General features: G+C 40.2%; 3 protein-coding genes across 3 annotated transcripts in view; 1 reads left to right on the forward strand and 2 right to left on the reverse strand.

Moving 5' to 3' along the window:
- Positions 1–70: 70 nt before the first annotated feature.
- On the forward strand, positions 71–2923 carry arl14 (ADP-ribosylation factor-like 14). Its single transcript, XM_031755916.2, has one exon. The coding sequence runs from the start codon at positions 1745–1747 to the stop codon at positions 2345–2347; it is 603 nt and encodes a 200-aa protein (XP_031611776.2). The 5' UTR covers positions 71–1744; the 3' UTR covers positions 2348–2923.
- Positions 2924–5187: 2264 nt separating this feature from the next.
- LOC116332853 (zona pellucida sperm-binding protein 3-like) lies at positions 5188–8558 on the reverse strand. Its single transcript, XM_031755923.2, has 8 exons — positions 8067–8558; positions 7824–7939; positions 7641–7744; positions 7292–7466; positions 7057–7174; positions 6116–6201; positions 5621–5892; positions 5188–5464 (listed from the first exon to the last, which is right to left on the reverse strand). Exons 1-8 carry the CDS (start codon positions 8469–8471, stop codon positions 5370–5372), a joined length of 1371 nt encoding a protein of 456 aa, XP_031611783.2. The 5' UTR covers positions 8472–8558; the 3' UTR covers positions 5188–5369.
- A 2014-nt stretch (positions 8559–10572) lies between these two features.
- The window catches only part of LOC116332858 (interleukin-12 subunit alpha), a 2783-nt gene continuing 8 nt past the window's right edge, over positions 10573–13347 (reverse strand). The window contains exons 1-7 of the mRNA XM_039602425.1: positions 13260–13347; positions 13024–13175; positions 12853–12939; positions 12678–12719; positions 12420–12524; positions 12150–12194; positions 10573–11990 (exon numbers count right to left, since the gene is read on the reverse strand). The exon at positions 13260–13347 is cut by the window's right edge and continues 8 nt beyond it. Of these exons, the coding sequence (XP_039458359.1) occupies positions 11859–11990; positions 12150–12194; positions 12420–12524; positions 12678–12719; positions 12853–12939; positions 13024–13175; positions 13260–13278 (582 nt within the window). The 5' untranslated portion in view covers positions 13279–13347 and the 3' untranslated portion in view covers positions 10573–11858. The remainder of the gene's footprint in view (positions 11991–12149; positions 12195–12419; positions 12525–12677; positions 12720–12852; positions 12940–13023; positions 13176–13259) is intronic.

A 13347-nucleotide genomic window follows, 5' to 3' on the forward strand; every position in this document is an offset into this window, starting at 1 on the left:
TCACTCATCGGCTTTACGGGAACGCTTTACCGCTGTTTATTTAAATTTGGCATTTTATACGCGAGATCAGTGCGTGTGGAAGACACGTGAGATTCACGAACAAGCAGGAATACAACACTTCTGGCTTTTAAAAAAATCCCTTAGATCGTTTTTAGGAATCTTCTCGAAGTACCAAACAACATGGGACAGCATGGCTCCAAATCCTCCATTGAATCCCGGGCGATTTTTCAGAGCGATGGCGCAGCCGACATGTATCAGAAAGCGGACACATGCTCTACCCCAGGCTCAGTCGTCCGCTTTCAGAAGAGGGTGACCAATCACTCTTCCCCCGGGACAAGGGAGAAGTCAGAACTCGACTCTTGGCCCCTGAGTCGCCGTGACACCGGAGGACTGGTGTATGTGATGGATAACCCAACCGGCGGGGTGTGGGTGAAGCCGGAGGAGAAATGGTCCAGATCTTGATACAAAAAACTGAAATACAAATGATTTAATCAGTGGAATCAGTTAAACATCTTGCAGAGTAGCAGATGTTGTTGATTTATCTTCCTGCTGTGAGGTGAGCTTCCACTGTGCCCACCCGCACTGCAGTGAGGTGGATTCAATCGATCTTCACCATACCAAGGATTTGGCTGGACGGATCATTGAGATGCACGGATTTTTCTTTATTCTGTTTACATGTTCAGTGTTAGAATGAGAGGGTGATGGTGAGAGGAGGTGATTAGCCACCGAGTCTATGTCTTTGGGTGCTCTATTATTCTGAATTATGTGAAGCAGAGTAAACAAAGGGAAGGGGCCTGGCTGTAGTGCGTTGGTCGATGGTGTCATGGTGAAACCTGCACCCTACCAATGGCTGACCAACCTTTATTGATTTTGTCCCACTTTCCTTTTTTTTATTGGACTTTTATTTCTGTTTATAATTACGCGTGTATGTGCTATACAACATACACGCGTATTAAAATACAATATTTTAAAATAACGATGGCATTTTGGATGTGATGGAGTGACCTTGATTTAGGACAGAATGTCCACAAGGGGTAAAAGCAAGATGTGCGTGACGTGACCTCAAGTTTATGATGTTTGGCTGCTTCTGGTTTTCTAGAAGCATTGGAAACTTGGAGTAGATTTTTTTTAATGTGCATGTCAGCGTGGAAACATCCATCTCATATTTAACACGGCTGACAAGCCAGTGTAGAAGTTGGTTCGAATACACGAACTATGTGTATGCAAACAGGAGCTTCAACGTTTTATTTATTTATTTATTTAAGTTTTTCTAAGTGTCACTTATTTAATTCCGTGATTGGACATGTGATTCAAATTTCGAAATGTTGTAACAGTTTGAGTCGTCGCAGTCAGTAAGGCACCTTCCACTGCGGTCCTTCTTAACTTTAATTGGTTTGGTGTAATTGGCTATTATTTAGTTTTTAATATTTAAGTCTGTTTGAGCACCCGGTTTTGTTCTCAGTGCGCTTTTGACACTTTTACGAATGGACATTAGTCAGTCTGATATCTTCTGATAACAAACATAAAGTGATGGAATAAATGACCAATAAAAGTGTAACTGGGGAACAGGAAACTTTGCCCTCTGGTGTGACGCCTTATCGGAACACAGTGCCTTAGCAGGGAACTAATGGCTTATCCATTAAACCTCGGTAAACGCACTAAGCAAACACCGCGTCAGAAGGGCACAGTGCGGAGGATGTGACTGTCGCACGTCAGTTAACAACCTTTGTATCTGTGCTTCACCATGGGATCATGGGTTTCCAAACCTCAAGTGCAAGTTCTTCTGTTGGGTCTGGACAACGCTGGAAAATCGACTCTCCTCTACAAACTGAAGCACAACACTTGTGTCAGCACCGTCCCTACTATCGGCTTCAACGTGGAAATGCTCGAGGCCAGAAAGAACAGGAAAAAAATTTCTATAACGATCTGGGATGTCGGCGGTCAAGGGAAGATGCGCGACCACTGGCCGAATTTCTACCAGAACGCTGGAGCTGTCGTGTTCGTCGTGGACAGCGCCGACCAGGAGCGCCTGAACGAGGCGCAAAGGGAGCTGGAAAGAACTCTGAGAAATGATGAGCTCCGGGGCCGTCCGCTGATTCTTCTCGCCAACAAACAGGACGTCGACGGCGCGCTGAATGTCACTGAAATGAAGGACAGATTCAATATGAGAAAGATCTGCCAGGAGCGGGATTGTTTCGTTCAGCCATGCTCTGCGTCGACGGGATTTGGAGTTGAGGAGGCCTTTAAACGAGTGGTCCAAGTGGTCAAACTCTCGTCAGAGCCCGGTGCAGTGAAAGACAATATCAGGGATACAGTGCACTACCTCAGAACAAACAGCAAACAATAACATTTATTTATAAGCAATGTGTTATTTGACAATATGACGAATGAGCTCTTACACTACCTTCTGCTTAAATCCTTTATATCAACAATAAATCGTATTTAAAGAAATGCCATGTTTTCGTTACATTTCTATGATTCTTACGCCCACGGAGACATGCACTAATCATATAAACAGGTAAACTGTTTATTGGGTGTGCATTTAGAAATTGTATCACTGCATATCAATATCTCCTTTTAATTATTAAACGCAATTCTGTTATCTCACAGTCGTGTATCTCACTGACAGCATCGTCAACCCAGGGGAAAAGCGCAACAAAGACAAGTGCAAATAGGTTTGGATGATTTAGTTGTGTTGCACTGACTCTCGGTTGTAAACCGTCTCCTTTGGCTAGTGTTTCATTTCACTTATGTAAGAAATGATAGATGCTGATAATCCACTGATTAGCTTTTCGCTTTCTAAATGGCTAGTCTGCAAAAACATTATCTAAATGTGGTAAATTCTGACTGTAATCATTTTACAAGGCTGTATCAGAGTCTGACTGATTAAAGAGCAGATGCTGTAGGCTTGGCAAACCCAAAATTGTTGTTCTTGTTTTTTGTTTTCTTCGTCTTTGTTATGTCATATCACATCTAATCTATAAAGCATTCGATGTGATGTGATAATAAATCGAGCCTCAGTGCTGAGAGTATTTGGCAGAAAATTAAGCTCACTTGGACACATTTTTTTGGAAGAAATGGAGGAATTGGATCAAAACATTTTCCAGAGGCATACAGTTCAGGTTGTATGGAAATTCACCTGGCGATATCATGCGAGTTCTTCTCCAAAAATGCGCACTATAGTGACAAATATCTCGAATATCGAATACTTGAATCTATAGTGCTATGTGTTTGTGCCTTGTAGCTTGTCCATCACAGGATTCCGGTCGTCGATCTCTTTCCGTCCCGAACCGTCTCCTCATATGTCGGCAGATGTTTGCATTCATCGTATGTTGGCAAATGCGCAGCGGCAGCTGGATCCGCCGAGCTGTCCGGTGTACAGCTCTCCATAAGCATTTCTTGCGATGTGGTGGCCGCTGGCTGTCCATTTTGAGGTGGGGTGTCCTGCCTTGATCTTGAACACAGCACCCTCTGGACAAAGTATCCCAACGCGAAGAGAAGCAGCAGAATAAGTATTCCAGAAAGTTTTCGGGTGACCATGGCGATGCTGTAGTACGTATAGTTCACCAACTCCGGGCAACAGGTGACAACAGAGGTGTTGTTTCCCTGAGTGCAGCATATCTGATCATTTCTGCAAAGGACGTCTCCGCATCTCCGGCTGCAATAAACAACCGTGCGAATAAAAAGGCAAGTAGTGAACAACGCCAGCAGTTGGTTTCTGAGGAAAAACATCGCCGCTGTGTTCAACGGGATAAAACAACCCAGTGAGAGACAAGAGCTAAAGCCCTGAAACAGGATGCAGGCGAGACGACGCAAATGCCCGGACTGAAACACTGACGCAGAGCATTATCCACTCACCGCATCCCCAGAGTATGGATAAAACGACGGACCAGGGTGGGTAATCAACAATCTTAAGTCTACGTATTAACAGTACCAATGGGCAGATGATAAACTGCAAGCATTCCCCAACTGAAAACGATCAGACAGAGATCTGGACTTGCATCTGTAACCCCTGCAACGCATGAATATGCTAATAAAGCAGTGGCACTGAACTCCTAAGTGCTACTTCAGTGCGCTCCTGATTTGTTATGCACTTAGCAGGTATATTGGTTCAGCAACTCGTAAACAGCATACATATAATGGCTTGTTCATCTGATATGCAAGTAAACAGGCGCCCGGGAAATCGACAAGTCGTGTCAGAAAGGCTGAAGAATGACAATTAATCACGGAGGTGGGCGGGGACGCTGAAAACAAAGTGGCCCGTGCAGACTGTTTCAGCACCGCGGACAGCGCTCATCACGCCCACCGAGGACAACAACAAGGGGCGCTGTCTGAGATGCTGACACCACAAAACCCAAAGAGCATAAATGCTCTACTTGGCACGAGCGCAAAAAAAAAAAAAAAAAAAAATTCCATTTGCAATATTAATACCACTTCGCGTACATCAAGGGGTCAAGCCAGGCCATCCCCTTAAAAGGCCGCAATGTTCAGCGGACGTCCATTTAAGATGATCCGTACATGATGCAATAAGTGCTACTAGGGAAGTGCTGCTCTTGGAAGGTGTTTGCCAAAACTCTAAAAGGCTGCTACACAAAAGCACAGATGTGACACTTTCTAATGTTTATTAAACATATTTACTGATAAGTGTAAAGCTGCTCTTTTATGAATAAAAAGTTAGAAGACAAAGATGCAACAGTTTTCGTAATCCATCTCTCCAGGGAGCTGTGACTAATGAGTTACTGGATATGTCTCAAAAGCCAAGATTTTATATTGTATCAAATACCCCTCATTGTGACAATAATGTGGTTACACGAGTAGGCTGAGGGTAGTAATGGAAGGAAGCGCTCTCTAATAGCATGTCTGCATATCTCCTTAATTGATAATGGTTGGCATGTTAGATGAATCTTTACAGCTGGCAAACGGATGCATTGTTTGTGTTCAAGTACACAAGTAATGTATCCTTTTGACATCCACTTCTGTTGCTCGGGGCTAATGAGCTTGAGTGCTTAAAAACCCGATGCTAATTAAATTGTTTGCTAGCTCCATATCAAGTTCACAGACTGAAAATTACAGGATGTTGGGGATTTGTTCATGTTTGTTGTCTATATAGCAGCTGAAGCAAAGAGTTATTTGTGGTAGAAAAATACATAATTTAAAGAAACTGATGGCAAGCAGCACACACTTAAATGGCTGGAGAAGTTCAGACAAAACTTTATTCGAAAAATGTAACGGGCCTGATTGTGTTCCAGTGCAGAGGATGATCTGCATTCATGGGGTTTTTGTACAGCATCCATAACATGTTTGTAACGTTCAAGTCAGCAGAGAAATCTTTATTTTAATCCTCACTCTCCAGTAAAGCATCCTGAGTCTCAGGTGGTCTTGTTTGAAACTGTTTTGGGGTCTGCTAAACTTGTGATATGGTTACTGAACGGCAGCACAGTTAAGGGTCCCAGCTGGAGCCTCCCTGTAAAAACAGGAAAACACAGTATCTCACTCAGGTGTCTTTGAGCTCCACTCAAGGTTTAATTATTAAATCTCTGAAATACAAGTTCAACAGCAATCCAATTTTAATGAAAAGGTGTTTAACAGCAGAAACCCACTGACTTAATATTGTACTCACGTGCTACATAGTCTGTTCCTCCCTTCATTAATTTAGCAGAGGATTGCTCATGTTTTGTGTGCCTGCGCTGGTGTAATCTTGGACGGAAACGGACGTAAGTTGCTGGATGATGTTTGGGTCTGTTCTGGACTAAACCTTCCAGTGAAGACAAGGTGGGCCTTGCTTTGGCATTCATAGTAGTTTTAGGAGGTTGGGTGGACTGAGTTTCTTCAACATGGTGGGCAATATTACAGCTCCTACATGCCTCATCATTCCCGTCGACTGAATGCCACCTGGATAATGTGAAATTTTACATGTGTAAAATAAAATTACCCATCTGTGAAATCTGATATATAACAAAATAAATATTTTGTACTTCAATTAGATTTTAGAGAGGAAAATGCTTTCAGATGACATTGTTTTCATTATGTCCATCATGACTTATTTTCTGATAAAATGGTAGCAGAAATGGACAACTGACCATTGCTGCACATAAAAATGACATGATTTTGGTACCTGTTCTCAGTTAAAGAGCAGGCCCGGTTTTGTGAGGTGGCAGTCATTGTGGCTGGAACAGCCTTTACATGGCAGGTTATATAAACCTGTGGATGAGACAAAAGTTAGGGACATAATTTGGCCAAAGACAATTTTGCCTCAACAAATGCCGCTTCCTCTTCTCAAAATGCTCTGCTAGATCTTTGTTGCAGCCACCTTCAGTTGCTGCTGGTTTGCATTTCTCTGCATTCAGTTTTGTCTGCAGTAACTCAAAAATCATACTCTGCTGGGTTGAGATTAAGTCACCAACGTCACCACTGCAGAACAGCCATCCCACTTCTTTGCTCTGAGAAACTCTTGAGTAGCTTCTACAGTATGCTTTAAGTCATTATCCCATTTACACTGTGAAGCACAGTGATCTGTTTTGCAGCATTTGACTGAACCCATTTTTGTCCTTCCCTCATATTCTATGTACAAGATAAGATTAGTTTCTTTGTTTCATCTATCCAAAGACATGCCCCAATGATGGCTACCTTCATATGCACAGACATTTCTTTGGCCCTTATATTTAAACTTAAAGTGAAAAGATAAAATACAAACTCAACAATTTAAATCAGCTTCAGATATTGTGTCTCCATTTTTCATAAAAACAAAGAGGGAGCACGCCACATGGTAAAAAACAAAACAAAACAAAAAAAACTGCCTGTTGGCCAAGTGTGCAACTACATATAAAATTATTGTAATTCTTAAACAATAATGCAAAAATTTGGGTGAAACCCTTGAATTAGAGTCGAAAGCCTGCATTTCCACTGTGGTGTTGTAAAGAGGCAAAACTACAAAAATAGGATGTTTGGTTTGACAAATTATGGATCCAAATGTATATTACAGTAAAATACAAACTCCCCCCACAAAGGTCTCATATTGAACATATGTACTGTGGAAAGCCATTATTTACTATCAACCTGGTTGCTGGGTGCTTGGTAAAAAATGAAGGCATCTAGCTGGAATCTCAGCGTGTGTTCCTCAGTTCTTGGTAGAAAACACGAGCTGGAGTTTGTCAGGTAAGCATCAGTAAGACATCTGTTATGTAAAAAAATAAAGAATTTGAAAATGAAAGCCTATGCCATGATATGAGTTTTACTATATGGAAATATAGTAATCTTTATTGAGAATTAAAGATTTAGCAGTAGAACTTACCCATGCTCAACAAAATCATATCTTAATGCTACGTCTGCATCAGGAGTTGCTGTGCCAACACAATGGTCAACGTACACTCGCAGGGGCATGTGGTTACCAATAACAGCAGAGACTTCAAAATGAATCGAGTCACCCAGGAAATACGTATAAGACCCCCTCTGAAACGTCCAATCATCTGCAAAGATGGCAACAAATGAAAAAAATAAATAAATAAAAGTACACGCAACCTTCCAATAAATATTTCTAAAGCTTGTGATAGCATTTTAAAGATTAATCATTGTGTGGTGACGTTAAGTATGACTCTTAGCAATAGCAGAACAATGTTTCATGGCTGTCATCCTTTTAAAACCTGTCATGAGAAGCAGATGAAAGTCTATCTGGTCTTCTGCTGAAGCTGTCGCAACAAGTGGAACCCAGGTGGGATGCAGGGAAACGCCACCTACAGAATACTTCCTGAAAACAGACATAGATTTTACACAGACACATATTTCTACAGCACACTGCAAACTCCTGTTCATGTGCATAGGCGTACTTATTGTAATGACATTCAACTGGAATAGCAGCTCCATCCAGTCTAAGCAAACCATCAGTTGAGGGCTCAGGTGAGAAGACGAGCACATTGTCATAGATAAGCTTCTCTTTTGTGGACTGAAAGCAAATGTTAACATTTTAGTCTACAACTCACACTTCATTCATTTTGTTTTGTAAAAGGAGAAACTTTTGACCAGAATACAGCAGTGACTGAGCCACGCTCCAGAGAACTAGCAGTGCTTACTGAGAGCTTTGTCCCACAATCCACCAGCTGGGCCCGGATGGTGAACTCCGCCTCTCCCGATGGGACTGCTCCGCACTCCTCACCCGCTGAATCTGAGCCCAGTCTCAGATGTCCGCCGTCCACCTGTAGGCCTGTGTCAAACATGTCAGCCTGCACCACGACCTCCATGGCATCCGGGTGGCAATTTACCGTGACCGGTCGAGGGCGCTCCCGGAGCTCCGTGCTCGGTTTCTGTTTTACCGCACCAAACTGAGGCTGGATGCGGCCATATGTCCCACCCTGGCTGAAGGAGTTTGTCGCCCTTGACTCGCTGCTGTGAACTAACCGGCTGCTTTCTACGAATGCGCAAACGGAATAAAAAACGATAAAGCACCAAGAAACGAGGCCGTGCAGGTAACAGTCCATGCTTTAGCCAGGTTTTTGGAAGGAGCGATGAGTCCCCCCACAACACACCCTCTGAAAAAAAAAGCACCACAGCTGAAGTGATTGCTCTCCAACACACCTGGTTTGACTGATTATAGCCGTTTCACTGAGCATGCGTACCCATTACTTGAAAAGTGATTTTTTGTTAAACAACAAGTTTAACTAAAGTGCAACAAGTTAAAAGCTTATTTTTCGGCATAATAAAATTCATTTCTATTGTGTGGTCGTTTAGAAAATATAAATGCTATAGTATATATTTTCCACCAGGTGGCACTAAAACAGCTTAAAGTCAGTTTGTCGACAGGGATTGGATGACGTAATGATGACTTCATTCCTCTGTTTAGAAGTGACTATTTTTGCACTGAAGTTTGCCTTGAGCCTTAGGATTTTTGCACAAATTTATTACGTCAGCGCCACTGGGATGTTCGTGATATGACATTACTTAATAGCTACCTAAAATAAATAATTCCAACTAAACCTGCCAACTAAACAAAAAAAATGCATTTATAAACTAGAAGGGGCAGCAGATGGGGCTGTTTTACCCTGGGTTTTTCCCGTTAATCTACATTCAGGTTGCCCCATCATAAACAGTTTTAAGTCTATACTGATGAAACTTGCATACATTTACATAGTATTAAATGAATTAACAAGGTATTTTCTGCTTGTGTGGTGGGCTTGCCCATATCCACCTCAGCCTGGTCGCTATCTTTCCTATCATATTATCACATGTATGTGGATCTCCATCTCGTTCTATCTTCTGCGCCTGATTGTGATCCCTTTTTCCCCCTTTTTTTTTTTTTTTTTGTCTACCTCACATGTTTCTGTGGCAAGAATGTCGCACCTCTTTTCTCAGCCTCATAAGCCACAAATGTCAGCTGTGACAATTCAAACGAACAGGGAAGGGATGCGGACGGAAACAAAACGTTATATTTCATTTTCAGTTCGGTTTTATGAATAAACAGTTCACCTTACCTCTGCTTTCAAACCATCGTTCCCACAATTAACCTGTGTAACTTTCAGGTGGCACTTTAGGGCACTGACCTGAGTAAATCAATTAAGTTTGTGTTCGAGTCAAGAAAACATCAACAGCGTTTTACACGCTCACAAGTACCACTAATCATGACGATGGTTTTTAGAGTATCCTGTTTGTCTGTTGCACAAGCATGTCTAAGCAACCTATACTAAATTCAATATCGAAACTGAAAGTGTGGCATGTTCGGATTTTTTTTCCTTTGTAAATAATGAATACAGTAGTTCAATGCGCTACTGCACACACCCAGAACCCTACATAATGTATGACATCATTTAGGAAACACCCAGTATATCGTGTTACATGGAAGTGCTGTATCCTGAATGTCATCACAGCCTGGATATGACTAAAACTTGCAATTTTAATGGGAAATAAAAAAAGCTTATCTCGGTATTTCATTGTTAATTCTTTTGTGTGGACTTTTCTGTATAAATATGACATAAAACATCAAAAATAAAGTCCTAATTTTTTTTTAAAAAAAGGAACAAAATTAAATAAAAGAGACAAAAACAGATTGAACATTACATATATTTAAGTGGCAACAGTATGTGAACCATTGCTTCAAGTGTCTGGTGTACAGCCTTGTGTAGCAGTAAGTGCAGTCTTATGCTTCCTGGTCAGTCAGCTCTTGATCAGTCCTGCACACTGTCTTGGAGTAATTCTAACCAATTTAAATCCATACAATGCATTTCCAGGACACTTGTTGATTTCTTCATGTTAACTGCTTACTTCAGCTCATTCCACATTGCAGTTGGATCAAGCTGAAGACTTTGTACCGAAAGTTGCACTCTTGCTGCATGACCCGCACCTTCTCTTTTGATATTTGGCCAGTATCCTTCCATTTTCCTTTTTTTAATGCTATAATTTAAATTTTATTCATCAAAGTACAGCTACAAAAACGAGCCCAAAGCATGATTTCACTACTATATTGCTTCACAGATGAGTGAAGTTTCCTCTTCTGAAATGCAGTGTTCTTCTTTCTCCACAGGTAACACTGTGTTCATGAAGATGAATGTGAGAGGGGCTTTTAGCTGCTTAAAGGTTACCCACTGTGACCTCCCAACCCCGGAATAGGTGCTTTCCTCCATTTTCACAGAGTCTGTCTGGTTGTGGATTGGTTGCGTCCATACTTATCAACAACTCTGAAATCTTGTTTGTTTTTATTGTAAAACACTTCCACAAACACATGTTGGGAAGATTAGATTATTTTTCTGAATGTTTTTTAAGTAAATACAGGCTGCTGACTCATAGCTGACTCGCACCCTGCTGACTGAAAGCACCTGACTCTAAATTCACCTTTAAATTAATGGCTAATCACTGAAGTTCACACACATGTGCGTCTCACAGATATGGAAGAGTGGATTTATTTATTATTATTTAATTACCTGCTTGTGGATTTAGTGTTAAAATCAGAACATGTTTTAGTTCATGTTTATTCAATAATACTGAATAACAATAACAATAATGATTCTTTCTGTAAATCTTGGTCTTAACAGATTAACTATTTGATGCATTTCTTATTACACTGACTGTAATCTCACCATGATGAAGTGTCATAATCCCGTTTTTAAGTTTAATTTAACCCCTTGGACAGATACTGATTGACTTTCCTTCTTGATATCAGACCACATTTTATTGGCATTTTATTATCACTATTTTATCATGACAATAATAGTCACCTGACTGTTATTATCTTAACTTGGGGACTTCCAAATGAAGCGTGAACAAACACTATACTGTGGTCTCTTTGTAAATGTTCTTCATGGTGGGTTTAGTTTGCTGGGCTGACATGTTTACAGGAAACAGAGAGCATTGTGATTGGTCTGTGGCAATGTGGAGTCTACATTTTTTGGTTGTTTAAAATGTATCAAGAATTTTTTTTTTTTTATAATCCACAAATGCTTTTTATTGTTTTCAAGCTTGACCGTAAACTAACCATGTCTTTAGATTCTTATAAAGAGTTAAATCAGTTATCTTGTTGTAACATATTTAAAACGGAAAAAAATATAATCAGTGAACAAATAAAGCGTAAACCAGCAGGTAATATGCAGGAAAAAATATTTATTCAATGATTCTTAGAATCAAATAAATGACAACACATTCAACATTTGAAAATAAATAGTCCAGAATAAAATAAATAAATAAATATCATTTTCAAGTCAGTAAACACAGTTAAATATTAAGTCATCAATTTTAAGATATGAGTTAAGTAATTTATGAAACTTTAAAGTATATTGAAGTGTTTTCTGTCACAGCAACATTAACTGACTGTCACCGTAGTTTCTGTAATTTCTTTCTGGAGCCTCTTGAGTATTCTTGTTCTGGAGCTCAGTGACGATTCATTTAGTGTATTCATCGGAGGTCATGTACGCAATCACTCGGTTTATTGTGATGGCACGGACCTGGAAGCCCTTCAGCACTTTGCAGAGGTGAAGTCTTTGGTCGAAGGAGGTTCCGAGGTTTGCAGCAGCCTTAAAGAAACAAAGAAACCTTATAAACGATTTGAAACATTCATGTGATTACATTTTGTTTCCCTAACAAGCCTAATATTTCTTTTTCTAAATATTTAATGAGAAAGACGCGAAGAAGTGTGAAATCAAGCTTGATTTAAAAATAAATAGATCTCTTACCTCCCTTAAGGTCGAGTCTGATGCCGGAAATATTCCAAAGCAGTTCTGTTGAGAACAAAAACATTCTTATATGATATAAATAATGTAAATGTTGGTAGTTTGTGATTTATCCCTTGTTAAGATTTAAAGATTTATTTTAAGTACCCTAGCAAATCACAGTACGATAAAACAACATTCAGAGAGTGATTTTATGAAAGAGTCTGCATTTATTTATTGAGAATTATGTAAAATCACAGTAAAAATTGATAATAATTGTGTACAATCACATACCTCCATGAGTTCTCTGAGACTGAACAGAAGAGTACCAACAGGCTGCGCTGCGAGAACTTTGTAGTAGTGCTTCAGATCCTCACGAATGTTTGTCAAACATGAGCTCTACCGGAAAACACAGCAAGCACAACCACAATAAATGTCAAACATCATTTTAGATTTGCTTGGAATTATTTGGCTTCCATGTCTAGACCTTAACATGTTTATCAAGAATATAAAGTAAAGAAAAAAAAATGATGAAGTAGCACAAAAACCTACCTGATCAAATCCTGATGTAGTGATTTCTGAGCATGCCGATCCCTGTGGGAGAAACACAGTTAAGTAATCAGAGGCACAGCTACAAAAGACTTATCAAATGTTTGTTACATTTTGTTTTTATTTCACAATGTATCCTGAAACAAAATGGAAGCAATCTGGTATTTAAAGTGGGTACCTGTGGTGCACACGCTGATGGTGTGCTGGTGTTCTTGTACAGCTCCATGTTCTGCTTCATGCAGTCAATTCCACTAAACAAGGTTTTCTGTTTGAGGACAAGTAATTTTTAATAAAATGTAAACTGTAAGGGAAAAAAAACAGTGTGGATTTGCATTCGTTGTAGGCCTACCTGGTTGAGTACATCCGTGATGTTCTGGAGCAGTGTTCTTGCGTATAATACACAGGACTCTCGCATTGGTTCTTTTGCCATCAGTGGCACAGATTGGCTGACCTGCCATAAAGGACAAGTGAGCACTAGGAGCAGCAGTGCAGGAGTGAAGTCTGGAAAAAAAAGAGAAAAATTAGATAACTGTAAAATATCTCTCAGGAAGATTAGTCTCTTCAATCATGATACGTTATACTCACAGAGCTTGATGAGGGGCATCTTGGTTCAGAGTGGTAAACCGTGTTCTTTGACTGTGTCTGGCTGAGCAGTGTTTTATATTCAGACTGA

The sequence above is a fragment of the Oreochromis aureus genome, linkage group 18 (assembly GCF_013358895.1).
Source record: "Oreochromis aureus strain Israel breed Guangdong linkage group 18, ZZ_aureus, whole genome shotgun sequence".
Taxonomy (NCBI): Eukaryota; Metazoa; Chordata; class Actinopteri; order Cichliformes; family Cichlidae; genus Oreochromis; species Oreochromis aureus.

Coding starts and splice junctions, on each gene's coding strand:
- arl14 (XM_031755916.2), top strand. CDS start 1,745: ATGGGATCATGGGTTTCCAAACCTCAAGTGCAAGTTCTTCTGTTGGGT.
- LOC116332853 (XM_031755923.2), bottom strand. CDS start 8,471: ATGGACTGTTACCTGCACGGCCTCGTTTCTTGGTGCTTTATCGTTTTT. Junction 7,745..7,823: donor GTTGAATGTCATTACAATAA/GTACGCCTATGC, acceptor GTCTGTTTTCAG/GAAGTATTCTGTAGGTGGCG. Junction 7,175..7,291: donor TATGATTTTGTTGAGCATGG/GTAAGTTCTACT, acceptor TTTACATAACAG/ATGTCTTACTGATGCTTACC.